Source organism: Natrix helvetica, assembly GCF_964273705.1.
Source record: "Natrix helvetica genome assembly, chromosome: 5".
Taxonomy (NCBI): domain Eukaryota; kingdom Metazoa; phylum Chordata; class Lepidosauria; order Squamata; family Natricidae; genus Natrix; species Natrix helvetica.
Genome location: NC_138551.1, coordinates 3,488,901 through 3,510,848, shown reverse-complemented (window position 1 = coordinate 3,510,848; position 21,948 = coordinate 3,488,901). Strand labels below are relative to the sequence as shown.

The window sequence follows — 21,948 nt, the reverse complement described above, 5'->3', positions numbered from 1 at the left end:
AATAGGGACATGGAGGTAGGCCTCCGTTAAGTCAATGGAACACAACCAGTCTCCCTGTCTGATGGAGTTCAGAATAGTATGTAAGGAATGCATTTTAAAACGCTTGTAACAAATAAACCGGTTTAATCTTTTAAGATCCAAAATAGCTCTCCAGCCCCCCGAGGCCTTTGGAATGACAAAGAGGATGGAATAAAACCCCAGCCCGCGTTCATCGGTTGGAACCGGTTGTATGGCCGAAATGTCAAGTAGATGTTGGATGGCCTCCAACATGAGACGCCTGCGAGCTGGGTTGGAGGAAACTGGGCAGGCCCTGTAGGAACTGGGGGGGTTGGAGATAAACTCAAGGGCAAGCCCTTGCCTAACTGTGGTTCTGACCCATTCGTCAGAGGTAGTAGCCTCCCAAACGTGGGCAAACCTGGCTAACCTACCTCCGATGGGGCAACTGGATGCGGGGGGGTCTAGGTTCTACGATAGTAGCGACCCCCCCCTCCTCGAAAGGGCCGCCTGGCAGATTTTCCCCGTTGGAAACGGTCAGGTTGAGACCTCTGCCTGGGGGCATAGCCTCCCCTATACCCTTGGGTCCCATAGTCCGCCCCCCGAAAGAAGGAACCCTATTCCTGGTTCCGAAATGACGAACCGGGTTCCTGGCTCCGAAAGGAGGAGCGCCTGGAATAAGGTGACTGGCGGTTGAAGCCCTTCTTTGGGGCAGAGGGAAGGACCTTCCTTTTTTCTTTATTTTCGATCAGGAAGGGCTCCAAGGCGTCCCCGAAAAGAGACCCCCCCTTGAAGGGGGCAGGAGCCAGCTTCCACTTGTGGCGAGCATCGGCCTGCCACTGACGAAGCCACAGCAATCTCCTGGAAGCCACAGATGAGGCCATGGCCCTGGCCGCGAACCTGGCGGAGGTTAGGGTAGCATCAGACGCAAATTGAATTGCAGCCACCAGCTTGGCAACGTCCTGGTGGGCCCTGACATCAGAGACAGGGATGTGCTGCTGCAATTCTTGGAGCCACAGTAGACAAGGGCGGATAAAGAAGGAAGCTGTAGTGGCAGCTTTTACCGCCCAGGCAGCCGCCTGATGACCCCTTTGTAGGGTCAGGTCTGCTTTCTTCTCCTCTGGTTTGAGGACGTCTTCCGGAGCCCCTGGCATGTGTGCCGGTGTGTATAGGGCGATCACCGGAGCGTCAATAGGAGGAACCGCAAGGAACTGGGCTAGCTCGTTGGCAACATTAAAGAATTTCCTATCAGTGGCCGATGGGTTAGGCCCTGAGGTAGGGGTAGCCCACTGTTTCTGGATTGTGTCCACAAAAACTTTAGGCATTGGAATGGTGTCAGTCGGGGGCGCTTGTTCTGCATACAAGGACTCTGCAGACATGGTCGTAAGTCGAGGCGCGGTCACTGTGGGTTGAGGACCTATCTTGGAGGCCGCCTTGGTCTTGTAGAGTAGAGAAGGGAACAAGGCAGGAGGGAAAAGGCCAGAGAAGGATTTCTAATCAGATTCCCTGCCCTCATCTTCAGATAACTCTGCCTCCCGTAGTTCACCATCCTCAGACTCTGAGGATTGGTTCATGTCCTCCAAATCAGACGCCACGGCCTCAGTAGAGAGAGGAGCCTGGGCTGGAACAGGTGGAATAGTGGAGGAGGTAGGCATTTGCCTGAGCGCAAAGTTCTGTTGCTGCTGGAAGCTGGCCGAGATGCCTTGAGAAATAGCAGAGGCAATAATCTCTTGAAAGTTTGGCAAGAGCATGGGAGCATAGCCCCCTTGTGGCTGGTTTAAAGGATTGGAGGTGGAGGGTAAAGAATCCATCCTCTGTACCATTGGTGGTAATTCAACCCCACTGCCAGCCATGGGAGTTAGTGGTGTTTGAGCTGATCCCCAAATGTTAGAAACGTCTATGGGGAATATGGGGTTAACAGGGTTGTCCCTATACAGTCTGTCCCCAGGGGAGAGCAGGAGAGATAATTGACCCTGGTTCTGGCTTGGCTTGTCAAAAGCCTTGGGAGAAGAATTCTTTTTATGGGCTTTGTTTTCTCTTTGTTTCTCATTGCTGGCTGGCTTTTTTGATTTTTTAACATTGTCTGCCTTAACAGACTTCTTTTTGTTGCCAGTGCTGGAACCCTTGTCTCCAACAGTGACTGGCTGAGGAGGAGAGTTTGGCTTAGAAGCTGTCTCTCCTGTCAGGGAAGCCGGAGGTTCAGCTGCAGCTTCTGCTGTCAAATTGAGCGGTTGCGAGCTGACGGTAGCCATTTTGAAGTCACTGACAGCTGTTCAAAAATGGCGCTTCGCGCTCTTTTTAAACTGCCACTATCCCCCTTGTCTTCTGCCTGGTAACAGGCTTACAAGCAGCTTTCTCTGGCTCTTTAAGCACTGTTTAAGCTGTTCTTTAATCTCTTTAGTCCCCGGGTCGCTCCGCGGTTGATTTAAAGGCTTCAAAGTCAATTAGGAAGCTAAAAATAGCCGCAGTTCACCGCTCAACTGTTAAAGGAGCAGCGGAGCGTTTCCCGGCTTTTACAAGGGCTGGCTTTAAAGTTACAGTCTCAGTTTGACGCGCAGCCTTTGAGGTGAAAGGGAAGGGCTTCCACAAACCTTGCAGGTTCCACGGTGTTACAGGGGAGCCAGGATCTTGTCAGCAATTCAGTCCCCTTTGACAGCTGTCAGCCTACACGCCCTGACAGGGCTTAGAGGCTCTGACCATACAGCCCGGTCGCAAGGACCTTTAGCCCGGTCGTTCTGCTCAGCCAAGCAGGTGCTAGTAGACCAATTTTCACCAATTTAGATTCTGACAGGTGTAGATGTTGATTTTAACACGGATCAAAGCGATAACGCAGCTGTCCTCTTGATTAGACTGAGTCAAAAGCTGGGTCTACCTAGCAACAAGGGGCGGAGTTTGAAATTTGTTACAAGACCCAGTCCTCAATATGATTGGATGAAGGTTAACCCAGTCTGGATGCTGCCTCCACCACTAGGGAGAATTGTTTGACCAAACGGTTCAGTTTTGCCATTTCTGAAAATCCTGACATTTTCACGGTCCATTTTTCCAATGTGGGAACATCATTGTTCTTGTGTCGTTGTGTTACACAACACCCATTTGTTATAAATCCTTTTTAATTCATGCAGAATGCAGACAGGAGTTGGAAGGTGCCTGGCTTTAGAATTAAACGCTGGGACCCAGCCTGGACCCCATCCGTTGAACCAAGAGAGGCTGTTCAACTTGCCCGACAATGACTACTTCAGCTTCAACTGCGACAACACACGAGCACACAATAGATACAAACTCAAGGTAAACCGCTCCAAACTCGATTGCAGAAAATGTGACTTCAGCCACAGAGTGGTCAACGCCTGGAATGCTCTACCTGACTCCGTTGTTACATCCTCAAACCTCCACAGCTCCAACCTTAAACTGCCTAATGTGGACCTCACCCCTTTCCTAAGAGGACCGTAAAAGGGGTGCCCATAAGTGCACTAGTGTGCCTATCGTCTCTATCTTACTGTCCCCATTTATTTGTACTCATTTGTTCCTTTGTTCCTGCCCATACCTATACTTGATAGCCAGTGGTGAGTTCTGGATCCCATTCCGGTATGGTTGGAACGGGCCCGGCGGCGTCCACAAGGACGCGCGCAGCATGCACGCAGGCGTCTTACAGCCTCTGCGACGTTTCAGCTGCTCAGCGGAGCATGGCACAGGCGCTGTATGTGCCATGCATGTGCGTGGAAGCCTTGAAAGACAGGTAAGGAGCTCGGGCGGGCAGGTGGGCCCTCTGGAGCACCGTACCGGAACGGTATTCGGTGCTCCGGGCAGGCTCTGGTACGCCTGTACTGGGGTGTACTGCCTGCAACCCACCATTGTTGTTATCAAAGAAACATATTTGACAAACGAATAAATAAATAAAACTTACCTTTGTTTGCTTCTTCTCTGGTGGCGTTTCGGAAAAGGAAGCTTTCGGGGCGCTGGGGAGTTGCTCTGTAGGAAGGGGTGGCGGCTGGGCCAGGATATGGGGCAGAGAGGTGAACTAAAGGGGGGCATGGAAGGATGTGGCAGGGTTGGGGGGGGAGAGGAGGAGGATGGGGAGGAGAAAAGCAAAATCCTTATTATATCAATTTAATAAAAAAACCAAACTATAGGTAGTCCTACAGTTACAACCATTTGTTTACAGACTGTTCGAAGCTATAATGGCGCTGACTTAGAACTGGTCCTCACACTTATGACCACTGCAGCACCTCCAATGGTCAAACGATGGACATTTGGCTGTTTGGCAGCCAGCATGCTGGTTGCAGTATCCCGGGTGATGCGATCACCATTTGCAAACTTCCCAGGGCGCATGAAAGCCGTTTGGTGCCTTTGGAGCAATGGGTGCAAAGGAGCTCACTGGGAGACAATGAGTTCTAGTCCCACTTTAGGAACAAAAGCCAGCTGGGTGCCTTTGGGTCAGTCCCTCTCTCAGCCTAGTCCAGAGGGTGGTGGTTGTGGGAAAAATACAAGGAGGAAGGAGTAGTAGGTATGTTCGCTGCCTTGAGTTACTTATAAAGATGTCAATGTGGGTTAAAGTAAAGTAAAGCAAGGAAAGCAAAGTAAAAAGTAAAGTAAAATAAAGTAAAGAGTAAAGTAAAGCAAAGTAAAAAAATAAGGTAAAGAGTAAAGTAAAAGTAAAGTAATAAATAAAGTAAAGTAAAAAAGAGTAAAGAAAAGCAAAGTAAAAAGTAAAGTTAAAGCAAACTAAAGTGTAAAGAAAAGAAAAGTAAAAAAAATAAAGTAAAATAAAGTAAAGTAAAAAGTAAGCTAAAGAGTAAAGGAAAGCAAAGTAAAGAGTAAAATAAAATAAAGTAAAGAGTAAAATAAAGTAAAGCAAAGTAAAAAGTAAAGTAAAGAGTAAAGTAAGGTAAAGAGCAAAATAAAATAAAGAGTAAAGTATAAAGTAAAGTAACAAAATAAAATATAAAATATAAAATAAAGAAAATAAATAAAAAATGAAAATAAAAAAAGTATAAATAAAATTTTAAAAAAAGAAATATGGAGAGGAGAGGATTTGGGTTGGTGGTGGTAAGAGATGGGGAGGAGGAGGTGGGGGGGCTGGGGACCGGTTTCATCTCATGGGAGGGCCAGTGACAGGTGCGTAGCCGTTGCTCTTTCCAAGGGGAGGGGGAGGAGGGTCCCGTGGGAGGGAAGGAGGGAGCCTGCTCTTTTGGCCAGCCAGGAAAGAAGGGTCCAGCCCTCCCTTTCTACATTAGGTGGTCTCATATTAACTCACAAGGAAAGTGGTGTGAAAGTGTACTCTCTCTCTCTCTCCCTCAAGCCTAGTGATGGACAATGTCATTAAAGGCAGTCCTCGACTTACAACAGTTCATTTTGTGACAGTCTGGAAGTTACAAGGGCCCTGAAAAACAGGACGGGACTCCTTCTTCACACTTACGACCGTTGTAGCATCTCTACAGTCACATGATCCAAAGGCAGACTGACTCGTATTTATGACGGTTGCCTTTATCGTGCGATCCCCTTTTGCGACAAGCAAAGCCGATGAGGAAGGCGGATTCGCTTAACAACCGTATGACTCGTTTAACAACAGCAAGCGATTCAGTCACCGACTTGCGGCAAGGAAGGTCGTAAAACGGGGCTTAAAATTCACTTAGCTGTCTGCGCTTAGCGACAGAAAGTTGGGGCTCAAGGGCGGTCGTTAGGTCGAGGTCCGCCCGTATGATCATCCCGACAAGATCCCGAATCCTGAGCAGGGCCCTCCCCTTTTTGGGCCACTTCCTTGTTTACCTGTTTGAGAAGTGGGTGAATTCGGTGAGATGGTGGATCGGTCGTCGTTCTGTGGATCAAAGAGAGAGAAAGAGAGAAGGGGGTGAAGCTTTTGGACATTCAGCAAATGTTCAAATGAAGGACGGAGCATGCCCAGAATATCATTTTGGGGACCGCAGATTCTCTGAAGAGAATTAAGGACACTCTGCCTAATCTTTCAGCAGTTTTAATAATGTTGAGGAACAAAAGGCCACCACAGAAAAGAGCCTCTGCTAAGCCAAGCCAGAGAAAAGCGGGTGGTAATTACTGCGAGGAAAATAAATAAACAAAAAGTAAAAGAGAGTAGCCAATGTTGATTATATACAGTACACCAAACCTTCACCAGACACAAAGCAAACACGTTGGGACCGTCCAGGCTGCAAAATTAATTCCACAATTTCTCCTGGAAGCTTACAAAACCATTACTAGATGCCAGCTGGCCTCCCTCTCCCGCTCCACGGACAGAGGGATGCAATTTTAAAAATAATTCAGGGTTAATAAATAGCAAATGTCCACACCAACCCTTCCTCAACTTTGATCATCTCCTCATGTGCAGTACTACAGCTCCCACTAAAGGTAAAAGTTCCCCTTGTGCATATGTGTTAGTCGTTCCCGGCTCTAGGGGGCGGTGCTCAACTCCGTTTCAAATCCAAAGATGTCTCCGGGGTCCTTACTCCTTCCCCCTCTTGTGCGTGTGTACACACATACACACACACGCACACATACACACCTTAGTCCCCAGAAGATGTATGGCAATGCAGTTTTGCACAACTGGGGAAGGACGGATAGGATAGGATAGAATAACAGAATTGGAAAAGACCTTGGAGGTCTTCTAATCCAACCTCCTGCTTAGGCAGGAAATCCTACACAACTACAAATGGCTATCCAACATCTTCTTAAAAAACTTCCAGTGTTGGAGCATTCACAATTTCTGGAGGCAATTTCTGTTCTACTGATTAATTGTTCTGGAAATTTCTGCTTAGTTCTAAGTTGACAGTTAGAACAATTAATCAGTGTAACAACTTACTCCAGAAGTTGTGAATGCTCCAACACCCCACAGTTTTTAAGAAGAGTTTGGACAACCATTTGTCTGAAGTGGTGTAGGGTTTCCTACCTAAGCAGGGGGTTGGAGTAGAAGACCTCCAAGGTCCCTTCCAACTCTTATTATTCTATTCTATTCTATCCAATTCCATCCCATTCCCATTCTATTCTATTCTTCATTCCAATATCCTATCCTATCCTCTATTCCAGTGTTTTTCAACTTTGGCAACTTGAAGATGTCTGGACTTCAACTCCCAGAATTCCCAGCCAGCAAATGCTGGCTGGGAATTCTGGGAGTTGAAGTCCAGACATCTTCAAGTTGCCAAGGTTGAAAAACACTGCTCTATTCTATTAACTCTATCCTTCCCCAGTTGGGCAAATCTGCATTGCTGTAAATCTGCTGGGGACTAAGAGTTGCATTAATTGCAGCTAAAAAACACACAGTGATTCCAAAACAATAATTTTAGCCACCGCCGTGAATCTACGACAACAGGCAACCAGAAAGCCTGCCGCGAACCGTAAGTGTGGAGGGAGGAGACTAAACCCACAATTCCATTTCGCTGCATGCAACGGGCAGAATGTGGAGCTGGCTCCGAGGAGGACCGGCATGGTTTTGCGTTGCTGGCTGGAGGGATCTGGTTTCAGGCAATTTCCTTAGCCCAGAGCTAAAACCTTTGTTCAGGGCTGGGGAAACGTCTTGGCTGGCCAGGCCCTGTGATGTAAGAGGGGAAGTGGAGAACAAAGCAGGGCCAGACAATGGCCCATTATGCTGGCAACCCAAAGGAAGAAAAAACTGGGGCTGGAGAGAGCTGGCATTGCCAAGGTCCCAGCGGTAGCAAAATGGGTTTGCACAACGAAAACCAAAAGTGTGGTGGGGTGATTAAAGTGCTTGCTAAGCAACTAGGAGACGGTGAATTCTAGTCTTGCCTTAGGCATGAAAGCTGTCGGGGGGGGACGACGACTTTTGGGCCAATCGCCAGGAGACGGTGAGTTCTAGTTCCACGTTAGGCAGGAAAGTCAACTGGATAATATTAGGTCAATCACCAGGAGGTGGTGAGTTCTAGTCCCAACTTAGGCTTTTGAAAGCTGGCTGGGTGACTTTGGGACAATCACCAGGAGACGGTGAGTTGTAGTCCTGCTTTAAGTATGAAAGCCGGCTAGGCGACTTTAGGCCCATCAATCTCTCTTAACCCAACCCACCTGACGGGGGGGGGGGGGTTCCTCATCGTGGTTTCTTGCCGGGTGCATTTAAACACTAGACTAAACTGGCTCAAGATCAGGTTACTTAAGCAGCATCCCCCGAAACATCTGCCTGTCCCATGCGCTCCATGCACAGGGAAGCAATGCTCTGGGCTTCTTAAGCCTTGTCATCTTATGGGACCTAGGAAGTAGGATTGAAAAACTTTAGCAACCGGTTCTCTGCCCAGGTGCTGGGTGGGCGTGGCCTAGTCGGCTTCCTACACCACATTGGGAGGGGGGAGCGTTTTTGTTAGATACTTGCTCTAACTTCAGTGGTTTCCACCAGGTCCTCCGTTTCGGCGGGAACAGAGGTTTAACCCTATTGGCCGAAGGGTCTGACAGCTCCCTATAAAAGGGCTGCTGTCAGACTGAACCTTCCCTGGATGGTTCTCACTTGTTGTACTTAATAAAGAGCTGTTGTTACCATTGAGCCTGTGGGTGCCTCTCCATGACCCAATCTAACACTGGCGACGAGGATGGGATCGGAAGGCAACTAGGCGAACCTAAAGGGCGTAGCAATCCAGCAAGTACATCCAGCCCAGAGCTCAGCGCGGCTTCGAGCAGCCATTTTTGAGCGGCAGTCGAGCCCTTACAAAGGACCCAGGAGAGGCAGAGGAAGGAAGGAAGGACATGGGGAGGGAAGGAAGGAAAAGACAAAGAAAGGAGAGGGAGGGAGGACATGGAGAAGGGAAGGAAGGAAGGAAAAGTCGAAGGAAGGAGAGGGAGGGAAGGTGGACTGAAGGATAATGGTAGGTAGAGGAGGAAGGTAGGAAGGACGGTAGGAAGGACATGGAGAAGGGAAGGAAGGATAGAAAAGACGAAGGAATGAGAGGGAGGGAGGGAGGACATGGAGAAGGGAAGGAAGGAAGGAAAAGTCGAAGGAAGGAGAGGGAGGGAGGGTGGACTGAAGGATAATGGTAGGTAGAGGAGGAAGGTAGGAAGGACGGTAGGAAGGACATGGAGAAGGGAAGGAAGGATAGAAAAGACGAAGGAATGAGAGGGAGGGAGGGAGGACATGGAGAAGGGAAGGAAGGAAGGAAAAGTCGAAGGAAGGAGAGGGAGGGAGGGTGGACTGAAGGATAATGGTAGGTAGAGGAGGAAGGAAGGAAGGAAGGAAGGAAGGAAGGTGGCAATGAGCTGTAGCATATCTCGTTCCTTAATTCAGTGGTCTAGAGTGGATTGCGTGAGTCTTCTGGTGTTAACTGACCACTTTTCCTAACTATGATTAAGATTTAAAATGCTATCCAGCTTAATCAGGGCTAAGACTAAACCGGCATTCTGTCAACTGAAATTTGAAACCAGATTCCAACCTCTTTCTACTTCTGCAAGGAAACAAATGTGGTGCTGTGTTGCAGCAACTGGGCCGGAGGGAATGATATTTAGACGGTTTCTTCCTTTCCAGGACCAGGCTGAGATGTCTGACGATGTGAAGCATTCAGTGAAAAGGAGACAAAAACACAACACAACACAACACAACCCAGAACACATGCAAGGCATAAACATGCAGGAGCAAGCAGATTTCTATGTGAAGGCAGCTGGGTTTCAGCAGCTAATTGGTAAGATCCCAAAGGATCTTTAGAGGAGGAAGGAAATAGCATAAAACATGGAAATAGGGTTACATGAACAGTGGACAATCTTAAAGATGGGATCTGGATTAAGAGCGATGATGTCAAGTGATTTAAACAAAGTATTTCGTCTCCATTAGATAGAGCTGACCACCCAAATTGGTGACAAACTTAATGACTGACATGACTTTGACAAACACACATACACACAAAGCTTATCGTGAAAACTTTTTCATGTCTTTGGAAGGTGACCTGGATAAACGTAGAAAGACGTGTTTCTCAAATGTGGCCACTTTAAGATATGTGGAATTGAACTCCCCACATCTTAAAGCAGGGGTGTCCAAACTTGGGAACTTTAAGACTTGTGGACTTCAACTCCCAGAATTCCCCAGCCAGCCATGCTGGCTGGGGAATTCTGGGAGTTGAAGTCCACAAGTCTTAAAGTTCCCAAGTTTGGACACCCCTGTCTTAAAGGGTCCAAAGTTGAGAAACACTAACGGAAGTATCGCATTCAAGCACAAGGCCCATCCAAATCTACCTTGCCATATCAAAATAATAGAAAGTTTTCCCACAATAAGAGGGGGATCCATTTCCACTTTATTTCTGGGCCAATTTTTGCCAGAATAAATGAAATATATTGGACGTAGGACTGTTTGTTATGCAAAACGTTTTGAATGTGACACGGAAATTATTCCGAGCCCAAAACGCTGTTTTTATATTTGAACCAACTGCTCCGACCTTGACAGGGGGTATCCAATGAGATTTTCACCACTCTATAAAGTGTTTTATTTATTTATTTATTAGATTTATACGCCGCCCATCTCACCGATAGAGCGATTCTACGAGCTTTGATTTTTTTTTTTTAAAGAAAACTTGGTAGGGTGGTAGGAGCATCCATATTTCAAGCTCAAAAAAGCTTAGCATTTGGGGAAAAAATGTGTATTGTGATGCACTGGTCATCCACCAGTTGTCTCTGGGATGGGTAGAAATTCCAAGTTTATTGGATTGGCCCTTGTAAGTAAAGTTACATAGTTGGTCCTCAACTTACACCTGTTCGTTTAGTGAGCGTCTGTAGTTACAACGGCACTGAAAAAAGTGACCCGTGGCTGTTTTTCACACTTACGACCACTCCTGTATCCCTAGGACGTGTCAAAAATGGCAACGTGGCAACTGACTCCTATTTATGACGGTTGTACTGTCTCGGGATCATTTGGTTCATCATTTGTGACCTCCTGACCAGAAAAATCAATGGAGGAAGCCCGATTCCTTTAATGACCGCATGATTCACTTAACAACTGCAGCTATTCACTTCACACAGTGGCCCCCCAACCTTTTGGGTACCGGGAACCGGTTCCACGGAGTTACGATTTACCAGAATGTTGCGATTTAGGAAAATGAGGGGGTAGCCATGTTTTATGCTATTCGGCCTCGACTGGCATGCTAACTTTGATCTCGGATGCGCACACACACACACACACACACACAGGCTACGGCGTGCAGGATTCTTACCACCAGCAAGGCACTATCGTCTGTGTGCTGAGACCTTCTGGACGGAAAGGGGCACTGGGAACGCGGGAAGAGATGTCAGTGTCAGTGACAGAGAAACACAAAACAACACCGTAGGCAGACAAGCACAGACTTCTGGCATTAACAAGGCTTTTTTATGGGGAAGAAGGAGGCATATAAGCGGAATATGAATGAAAGCCTGGCTTGGGGGATGGGGAGGGGGACCCCGTTAGCTCTTTCACAAATTCTCAGCCTTTCTCCCGTCTGCAATGGATTCCGGAGCTGCGGCTGCCCCCAAAATGGGGCATGATTCCAAATGCCAAACTTTTTCCAACAAAGAATAGAGCTGGAAGGAGCCTTGGAGGTCTTCTAGTCCAGCCCCCTGTTCAAGCAGAAGGCCCTGTGCCCTTTCAGACAAGTGGCTGTCCAGTCTCTTCTTAAACACTTCCGGCGTTGGAGCACCCACAACTTCTGGTGGCAGGCAGTTCCACTGGTTAATTGTCCTCACTGTTAGGAAGTTTCTCCTTAATTCCAGATTGCTTCTCTCCTTGGTTAGTTTCCACCCGTTGCTTCTTGTCCTTGCTTCAGGTGCTTTGAGAACAGCTTGACTCCCTCTTCTTTGTGGCAGCCCCTCAAATACTGGAAGACGCTATAATGTTGCCCCTAGTCCTTCTTTTCACTAGACTAGACAAACCCAAATACAATACAATACAATAGTAGAGTTGGAAGGGGCCTTGGAGGTCTTCTAGTCCAACCTCCAATCCTGAAGCCGTTCTTAGTAGGTTTTAGACCCCAGGCCTTTAATCATCTGAGTTGCTCTTCTCTGCACTTTTTGCAAAGCCTCAACATAATATTTAGAAAGGCACACAAAGACAACATAGCAGTCTTCCAGTATCTCAGGGGTTGCCACAAAGAAGAGGGAGTCAAACTATTCTCCAGGGCATCTGACGGTAGGACAATAAGCAATGGGTGGAAACTAATCAAGGAGAGAAGCAACTTGGAACGAAGGAGGAATTTCCTGACAGTGAGAACAATTAATCAGTGGAACAGAAGTTGCCTCCAGAAGTTGTGAATGCCCCAACACTGGAAGTCTTTAAGAAGATGCTGGATAGCCATTTGTCTGGAACGGTATAGGGTTTCCTGCCTAGGCAGGGGGTTGGACTAGAAGACCTCCAAGGTCCCTTCCAACTCTGCTATTGTATTATTGTAAGACACAAAGACAGTTTGGGAGGCACTGAAACAACCATGAAAGAGAAAACAAGACGACTGAAACCAGACTGGAAAGTTTTATAGGGGGAAGGATTTGATCTGCCAGGCCACGTTATCAAAATTACTTTCCATTAGTAAAAAAAAAAAAAAGAAAATGTAAAAAAAACCCAAACCCAACAATGTCCAACCGGTGTAGAGAAACGTACCGCAGGGGAAAAGCCAATGCCACATGGGGAAGAGACTGGAATGAGGGCCAACAGCCTTGGGTGCTTGCAAGGCTTGAAGCGCAGTGTGGCTTGCAAAATTCAGAGGAGAGCACATGCTTGTGAAGCAGGCGTTGTGTTCCGAAGCGAGTGCGTGTGCCAGGGAAGGAGCAACACCAACAAGCAGAGCCAGGCTTTTCACAATCGCAGCAACAGAAGAGATGATTCGCAGCTCAGGGTTGAATTGTGGGCTCCTTGGCGCTCTCTGAGCTTGGTTGCTTTTTGGCAGGCGTTTCATTATCCCACTATGTAACATCATCAGTGCTGGGAGGGGGGGTTGGGAGGAGGAGGAGGAGGAGGGATCCTCGGTGTTCCATGAGCTTGGTTGTTTTCTTGTAGACATTTCATGACCCAATTAAATATTATCATCAGTGCCGGAAGGGAGCAGGGCTTGGGAGGAGGAAGGAGGAAAGGAGGAAGGAGGCGGCGAAGAAGAAAAAGAAGAGAAGCAGAAAAAAGAAGAGAAGAAGAAGCAAAAGAGGAGGAGGAGGAGGAGGAGGAGGAGGAGGAGGAGGAGGAGACGATGACTGTAGTGTTCCTTGGTGTTCTCTGAGCTTAGTCGTTTTCTTACAGATATTTCATGACCCAACTAGATAATATCATCAGTGCTGGAAGAGAGCAGGGCTTGGGAGGAGGAGGAGGAGGAGGAGGAGGGGCCGAAGAGGAGGAGGAGGAAGAAAAGGAGATAGGGAAAGGAGAAGAAGAGGAAGAGGAGGAGGGCTGTGTGGTCCTTGGTGCTCTCTGAACCTGACAGTTTTCTTGCTGACATTTCATGACCAAAGTAGGTAACATCATCAGTGCTAGAAGGGAGGGATCCTTACTCCCTTCTAACACTGATATTGTTGCCTAGGTGGATCATGAAATGTCTTCAATGGTTTCAAACAACATAAATGGACCAGCCAGGTGGCGAGTGGCCAACCAGCCTAGATTTCAGGATCCAGGAGCCTTTCTTTTTAATGAAAAGGCTGCAGAGTCCCAACAGAACTGTCACTGGCGTCTTCTCTCTTACTGAGTCCAGCTTTATTATCCGCTCCAACTTTCCTTCTCTGTCCTTTCCAGGAAAAATTCAGAAACAAGGCAGAAGGAGGGGGACAAGTCCCAACAAAAGGCAACCCTGTTAGATCAATGGCTGCATTTTCCTAATGACCCTTTTGGCTTTTCAGGCAGGTTCCACTGGCACCATGGGGAGGGGAGGGGAGGGGGGGCATTTCCCGGGAAACGGGCTTCTCGTCGGAGCCCGAAGGGGGCAAATCATCTGCCTAGGAAGCTTTTAGTCCAAAGAACGGAAGGGCAACGGACGTTCATCCAGGCTTACCTCGTTCTCCAGGGTGTTTTGCTTCCGTGGACTGTGGGACGCCTTGAGCTTTGGAAAGAAGAAGAAAAAAGAAATCGCTCAGCCGGAGGGTCAACTGAGGACGGGGTTAGAAAGGAAGAGGCTGAGGATCAGAGGTGGGATCCTACCAGTTCAGCTGAATAGATAGTAACTCGGCCGGACCTGTGACTGTCCTGGTTCTATCCTGGGTGCCACCAACTTTATTTTCTGTTCTGCACATGCTAGAACAATCTTCATTGGAAAAAATGTAATCCCCCCCCCTTTTTTTTAATGGTGTGCGCATGCCAGTCGCACCAGAGAGGTCCCAGAGATGGGCCGTTTTTTTGCAAAAAAAGGAGGTGTTTTTGCCCTCCCCCAGCCCCCAGAAGCCCCGCAGCCCCCAGAAGCCTCGCCGGAGCTAAGGGAGCTCCTGCAAACAACCCAGTAAGAAAAAAACAGTTTTTGTCCTCCCCAGGAAAACACTGTAGGCTTCAGCAGGACTGGGGGAAGGAAAAATGCCTCTGTTTTCACGAAAAACGGCCCATTTTTCGCAAAAACGGAGGCGTTTTCCCCTTCCCCCAGCCCTCCTGGAGCCTGCAGTGTTTTGGCCGGGGAGGACCAAAACTGTTTTTTTCTTACTGGGTTGTTTGCAGGAGCTCCCTTAACTCTGGCGAGGCTGGAAGTCCTCTCCCCTCCCCCCCAGGTCAAAACATTTCACCACTATTTCGGTGGGCGTGGCTCGGTGATGGGGTCACGGGACTGAGTGTGCCTGAGTGACGTCGAGTTGGCCACGCCCAGTCAGTCACATGTCCTCCCATCTAGCCACCCCCACCAAACCAGTAGCAAGAAGTTTTGAAACTCAGCCCTGGTGAGGAGGATGGTCATTGTAATACCAAGGGTGGAAATTCGAGAGGGTGTCTTTCCAGCAAAGCAAATGGTTTTAAACCATGGTTTAGGATTTGTGGTTTGAATGAGTGGGGTTGTTCCCACTCACCCACCCATCCCCATCGTCAGCTTCCATTGCCTGGAAAAACAATGGTTGGATGGTGGAAGGCGCAACTGGCAACTGGACTGTCAGGCCTGCAGCCATCTTTTTGGGGGGGGGGGATCTTTGGCCTGCTACACTTTCTATTATTCTACCATGCATTTTCTATGGTGGGAAAACGGGAGGGGGAATTATACGGAGTTAGATGATATGCAGCCATAACAACATTCTTTCTGGAAAGCCAAGGTCATCCTTTGTCTTTGCACCTCTGCACCTGACCGGAACTGGATGGGTGGGAGCTGCCAGCATGGCAGTGGGAGATTGGACCATGGGATGGACTTGTGGGTGTGGGGGCAAGATCTTTAACTTTCAAGTAGGTGGGGAAAACCGGGAAGCTTTCAGATTCGGGTTTCCCCAGATGTGCCAACAACAAATTGGAACTTTGACCAATACTTTTGGATGCCATTTGGAACCCTGACATCAGCATTTCTTGGTAAGACGAGGGAGATTTCTCATTTGACTGACCGGTATTGACCAGAGCAGACCAATATTCTAGCCCAGGGGTTCTCCAAACTTGGCCGCTTTAAGACTTGTGGACTTCAACTCCCAGAATTCCTCAGCCAAGAAATTCTAAGCGTTGAAGGGCACAAGCTCTGAAGTTGCCAAGTGTGGTTGGAGATCCTTGTTCTAATTCAAGGTAAGATGGTTTCCTAGGTCGCAACTGAAAGCCGGATTTTTCAGTTCCACCACCTTCTGTTTTCTGCTTCAAGAGGTTCGGAAGCAAGGGTTGTAGTCACTGTCTTTCCCTACCGGTTCGCAAACGTGTGTGCACGCACCCTGTCAACACAGGCGGACAGCCGTCCATGCATGCGCTTTGCTCTTGTGCGCGGCTTGCACGCATGCTCACGGCTTGAAAAGGTGCCTAAATAGGAGGGCAGGCCCACTACAGGTTCTGGGGAACTGGTTCGAACCGGCCGAATACCAGCTCTGTTCTGAAGCTACTTCTGGAAAGGATCATCACATGGTGTGGGATAGAGGATATCCCAAGGGACAAGATGACCAATGGTGAATTCATTGATGGCCCTAACACTAGGCCTGAAGTGAAGCGGAAGCTCCTGTTAGGACAATTATCTTAAGCTCTCACAGCCAATTGCGTTTCCAAAAAACACACTTCTACTGGTTGGCAAGTAGGTTAGCCTGCTGATGAAAAGTTGAGGAATTGGGTTTATGTGGAGGGGTCCTTGGTGCTCTCTGAGCTTGGTGGTTTCCATCATCAGTACTAGGAGGCAGTGCTAGGAGGGGAACTAATTAGGTGTTGTGGCCTACCAGAAGCCAGCGGAGGTGGCACCAGAGCCAGAGAGCGAGGAGGTTGGGGAGGAACATAGGCCAGTCCTAGAGGCTGGGGAAGGCTCAGATAATGGCTCTGCATCGGAGGCAGAGATGGGGCCAAGGTCGACTGGCAGTTCTCAGCTGCCTTTGGAGCTAGACAGCAGTGAGGCAGAGGAACAGCTGCATGCGCAGTGTTGCCAGACGAAGGGAACAGCTAAGGAACAAGGGTTGACTTGGGAGTAAGGCCACAGGTGGACGGTGAATGGCCCCTCCCATGGGGAATAAAAGAAGAACAAAAGGGAGGGGGCTTTGGCAGGAAACAATTCGTTCGTTCCTTCGTTAAGATTCGTTTCAGGAGTGTGAAGATCTGTCCGTGAATCTCAGAGACACTGTGCCCAGTCTTTCCTTGCACACACTGCATTTGTTTATTAAATATTTACACGGCAGCTTTGCAAGCTAGATAAGGTCTGTGGTCATAAATTCACCTTTGAAAGACTGTTTGCCAGGCCTCGGCTGAATGTGAATGAGAGGAATTCACATTCGTTTAATAAAAGGGGTTTTGTCGGGACCAGGAATCTACTTCGTGCTTTTTGGGGAAGCCTAGAGGTCAGAACACTCTGGGCCAAGAGTCTTTCTTTTCTAACTGACCAAGTTGGGACGGCGAACAGGTGGCTTCAAGAAGGTCCTTACTTTGACAAAATCAAGAACGGCTTCCTTCTGAATCTGTTTTGTCTTCCTCTTCTCCTCCTCATGGTGCAGGGCCACCAACTGCGCTTCCCTCCGCGTCCACTCCAAGAAGAGCTCACGCCGTTTGGGTGGGTCAGCCTCTGCGGGAACGTTCTTTGGGGGGGGGGGAGATACAGAGGGAGAATGAGCTGAAAGAAAACCCACCAGCTGCGTCCTTCGGAAGTTGCCCACGTGTGTTCAATGTCAAAGACCACTTACCTGATGGTGAGCATTGGACCCATGGGCAGCAGACTCTCGGCAACCCCTGGAGGAAGAGAGAAATTTATGAGAGGCAGGGGAAACATATGTTGTGCCAGATGTTCCACAGACTGGAGCATTTATACTATGCTCGCAGGGATTTCAGCTTGCGCACTCCACTGGGCGTAGTAGTGAAGGTGCGGGTCTAGAAACCAGGAGATGCAGAATTCTAGTCCTGCCTTAGGCATGGAAGCCTGGGAGAATGACTGTGGGCCAACCAGCAGGGGATACTGGGTTCTAATCCTGTCTTGGGCATGAAAGCCAGCTGGGTGACTTTGGGCCAATCACCAGGAGACGGAAGTTCTAGTCCCTGCTTAGGCATGAAAGCCAGCTGGGTGACTTTGGGCCAATCACCAGGAAACAGGGAATTCTAGTCCCTCCTTAGGAATCAAAGCCAGCTAGGTGACTTTGGTCAATCACCAGGAGACAGGGAATTCTAGTCCCACCTTAGGCATGAAAGCCAGCTGGGTGACTTTGGGCCAATCACCAGGAGATGGAGAGTTCTAGTCTCACTTTAGGCATGAAATGTGACTGGGTGACTCTGGGCCAATCAGCAGGGGATGATGAGTTCTAGTTCCACCTTAACCATAAAAACCAGCTGGGTAACTTTGGAACAATCTCCCTCTCTCAGCGCAATCTACCTCACAGGGTTATTGCTGGAGAAATAGGAAGAGGAAGGAATATTCCGTTTGCTGCCTTAACTTGTTTATAAAATAGTAAAAGGCAGGATAAAGAAAATCCAACCAATGAATGAAAAATAATTCACCGCATGCTACACATCACCGTGCAGAAATTTGTCTGAACAGTTAGAATCCAAAATGTGCTTTATTTAGGATGCCTGTCATTTACCCAATATTTATTTAATTTATTTACATATTTGTCATGTTTATGTAGTGTATATTGAAGGTGGCGACCCTTTGAGAGCTGTTATGCAACAAAATTTCATTTACATATATGCCGATTAGTGTACATTCAAAGTGACAATAAAGTTATTCTAAGTTCTAAGTCTAATAGCTGAGCTCTGGGAAGAGTAAAGTTATTGAAAGTATTTATTTTTCTTTTTTAAAGAAAACTTTCTCTCACATGGTGATTTGTACTTTATTCAGCAAAGGATATTCCCCCTCCCCTTTCGGGTCCTTACCTTTCTGACCGATCTACAAGACTCCTTAATCCTTGCAGTCGTTCCCTATCTGGCATTAAATTCAGACTTTCAGGTCGTTTTAATTCCTCTGCATCTCTGCAAACACATAAATACAGCGAAAAGGAGAAGATGGGAAAATAGGAGTAGATAAAATAAGTCCCATAAGACAGCAACACGATTCTCTTTAGCGATAAGCATTGGGAAGAGCGCAGAAACGGAGTGAGGGAGAGTGAAGCCAAAGAAATTAAAGGTTTGAGAGATGACCAAAAGGGAATGGAGCTTTATCATTCCTTTCTATTGTGCTTTGGTCATATTTAGAATAGAATAACATGGTTGGAAGGGACCCTGGAGGTCTTCTAGTCCAACCCCCTGCCTAGGCAGGAAACCCTATACCGTTTCAGACAGATGGCTATCCAACATCTTCTTAAAGACTTCCAGTGTTGGGGCATTCACAGCCTCTGGAGGCAACTTCTGTTCCACTGATTAATTGTTCTCACTGTCAGGAAGTTTCTCCTCAGTTCTAAGTTGCTTCTCTCCTTGATTAGTTTCCACCCATTGCTTCTTGTTCTACACTCAGGTACTTTGGAGAATAGCTTGACTCCCTCTTCTTTGTGGCAACCCCTGAGATACTGGAAGACTGCTATCATGTCTCCCCTAGTCCTTCTTTTCATTCAACTAGACATCCCCAGTTCCTGCAACCGTTCTTCATATGTTTTAGTCTCCAGTCCCCTAATCATCTTTGTTGCTCTTCTCTGCACTCTTTCTAGAGTCTCCACATCTTTTCTACATCGAGGCAACCAAAAAACAGTGTATAAATTTTGATCACGTGACCATGGGGGCTGCAACAGTTTTAAGTGTGAAAACAGCCGTACGTCACTTTTTCCAGAGCTGCTGCAACTTTGAACAGTCACTAAACAAATGCTTGTGTGTGAAAAATGAGGAAACTTTTATCCGGCATCGGTTGACCTGGTCTATTTTCACACTGATGCCCAAGGCAGATTGTTCATTAAAAAGGCCATCTTTGCAACCCGCACCTTCGCTTGTTCTAAATTAAGCATCTCAGATTCTGGGTCAGGACTGTTACCATTTTTGGTTAGGTAATTAAAAACTTTTCAACCATGCGGTTTAAATTCCTCCTGTGCTTTTCACAATCTCTGTTACATTTGGATCAGGTGCGGAGGTCGGAATCCTCCCAGTGTTCCATTCTAATCCAAAGGGAATATTATATTAAATCATCCTCTGTTCTGTTCCAGCAAACTGAAGAATCGCCACTTAACTAGGCCAGTTCTCTCCGTCTCTAATGCTGTTGGATAGACTGGCGGTCACCATGGAAAGCTCCTTGCGCACTAAAAAGCTGGGAGCAATATTGCCATATATGGAGAATGAGGAAGGCATCCCTGTAGTAGCTGGATGAGGAGCTCTTTTGTTTCTGCCTCAAGAATAGACGCTTCCTCTAAGGTGGTCAGGTTGTGGCAGTCACATCTGTTGCAGGGGAAACGCTGCCCGTCTTTCGAACAGGCCGAAGCAAACCGGATGCATGGAGGGTGCCCGCATCATCTCCCCTTCTCCTTTTAGCAATAGCACTTAAGACATATACTGCTCCACTGAGCTTCGTGGCAAAGGGCCTCCAACCTTGGCAACTTTAAGACCTGTGTGGACTTCAACTACCAGAATTCCCCAGCCAGCAGAGCTTAAGTCTTCAAAGTTGCTAAGTTTGGAAGTCTCTGCTATAAAGCCAAGATTCTAAGCGCTTTGCAGAGACAGCCTCTTGCCCTCAACAATCTGGGTCCTCATTTAACCAATCTCGGAAGGATGAGTCAACCTTGAGCAGGTCACGATCGAACTCCTGGCTGTGGGCAGTCAGCCTGCAATGCTGTATTCTAACTGCTGTGTCACCTCAGGAGGGAGGGAGGAAGGAAAATAGCCCTTAGACTTATATCTTATAGTTAGAGCAATTGATAAGTGGAACAGAAATTGCCTCCAGAAGTTGTGAATGCCCCAACACTGGAAGTCTTTAAGAAGATGTTGGATAGCCATTTGTCTGGAACGGTATAGGGTTTCCTGTCTAGGCAGGGGGTTGGACTAGAAGACCTCCAAGGTCCCTTCCAACTCTGCTATCGTATTATATACCGCTTTACAATGCTTTACAGCCTTCTCTAAGCGATTTACAGAATCAGCCTCTTGCCCCCAAACAATTTGGGTCCTCATTTCACCCACCTCGGAAGGAAGGAAGGCTGAGTCAACTTTGAACCGGTCAGGATCAAACTCCTGGCTGGGAGCAGTTTGGCTGCAATACTGCATTCTGACCACTGGGTCACCACAGAAGGGAGGGAGGGAAGGAGGGGAATAGCACTTAAGACATATACGGCTTACAGTTCATTCCAGCCCTCGCTAAGTGGTTTACAGAGTCAGCCTCTTGCCCCCAACAATCTGGGTCCTCATTTTACCCACCTCGGAAGGATGGAAGACGGAGTCAATCTTGAACTGGTGAGGATCGAAATGCTGGCAGCAGTGCCGTCCTGCAATACTGCATTCTCACCACTATTTCAGATGTAATAGGGTCATTTGGCACACGCCTTACATTAAAATGCTTTGTTTCTCTACATTTTAATCAGGCAAGGCCTGATTAAAGGCTACTTTGGGGTAGGATCTGGATGGAAATGACCAATTAGGCCAAGGAGAAGAAAGAGAGGAGTCGCCACCAGACAGAAGGGTGATGGTGGCCTGCGGGGTTGAGAGAAAATGCTGACACAATTGTCAAAGGATTTAAGTGCCCAGGGGCATGTTTCTCAACTTTGCTCACTTGAAGATATGTGGACTTCAATTTCCAGAATTCCTCAAGCTCGGGAATTCTGGGAGTTGAAGTCTACACATCTTTAAGTGGCTAAGCCTGAGAAATGCAGCCCCAGGGAGACAAACAGTGTATTTATGAGTTGATACAGCAGCGTGTCTCTCTCTATTCCTGGACAAAAAAGCCATCACTTCCACCCTGGTGACACTTCTATCATTATGCCACTGGACTCATTTCTGGACTCTACAGAGGGCTGCCTTTATCCCTGCTCAGATAAGCAGAGCTGGTGGAGAAAAGAGGCCACGATAAGGCTGCTGTGTGTCCACAGCTGTTGAATTCTGTTGTTACAAGAAGTGCTTATTTGTATCAGTGCACTACACTACAGCTGACTTCTTTTTTTTATCAGTGCATGCTGTCAGGGGAATGTACTCCATGGCCCACAGAATGTAAAGAGTCAAAATCAATAGCCTCCTTTCACATGTGTTTTATATTTCTAACCGGAGTAACCAGTAAAAGTGGCTAGATGAGAGATGCCAAAGCACATGGCGATGGGAACTTCACAATGAGTTTTATGATCAGTTGTTAAATTCTACTATATGACACCTGCATTCTGCTCCTGAATAACACCAACTTGGGGATCTGTCTGTCTGTCTGTCTATCTACCTGTTTAATTTGCAGTCTTTATTATTTTCAGAAGTAACTCAAGGTGGAGAACACACATAATATTCCTTCTTCTATTTTCTCCATAATAAACCTTGGAGATACACCCAGTCAGCTTTCATGCCTAAGGCGGACTAGAACTCACCGT

General features: G+C 47.6%; 1 protein-coding gene across 4 annotated transcripts in view; it reads right to left on the bottom strand.

Annotated features, from left to right (window-relative positions):
• LRCH3 (leucine rich repeats and calponin homology domain containing 3) overlaps positions 1–21,948 on the bottom strand; it is a 123,287-nt gene that overhangs the window by 19,851 nt on the left and 81,488 nt on the right. For 2 of the 4 annotated variants that reach the window (XM_081956043.1, XM_081956041.1), the window contains exons 11-17: positions 18,350–18,445; positions 17,170–17,215; positions 16,915–17,064; positions 13,914–13,961; positions 11,130–11,183; positions 5,758–5,806; positions 3,896–4,009 (exon numbers count right to left, since the gene is read on the bottom strand). In XM_081956043.1, the coding sequence (XP_081812169.1) occupies positions 3,896–4,009; positions 5,758–5,806; positions 11,130–11,183; positions 13,914–13,961; positions 16,915–17,064; positions 17,170–17,215; positions 18,350–18,445 (557 nt within the window). The remainder of the gene's footprint in view (positions 1–3,895; positions 4,010–5,757; positions 5,807–11,129; positions 11,184–13,913; positions 13,962–16,914; positions 17,065–17,169; positions 17,216–18,349; positions 18,446–21,948) is intronic. The other 2 variants (XM_081956044.1, XM_081956042.1) reach the window with 2 other exon arrangements.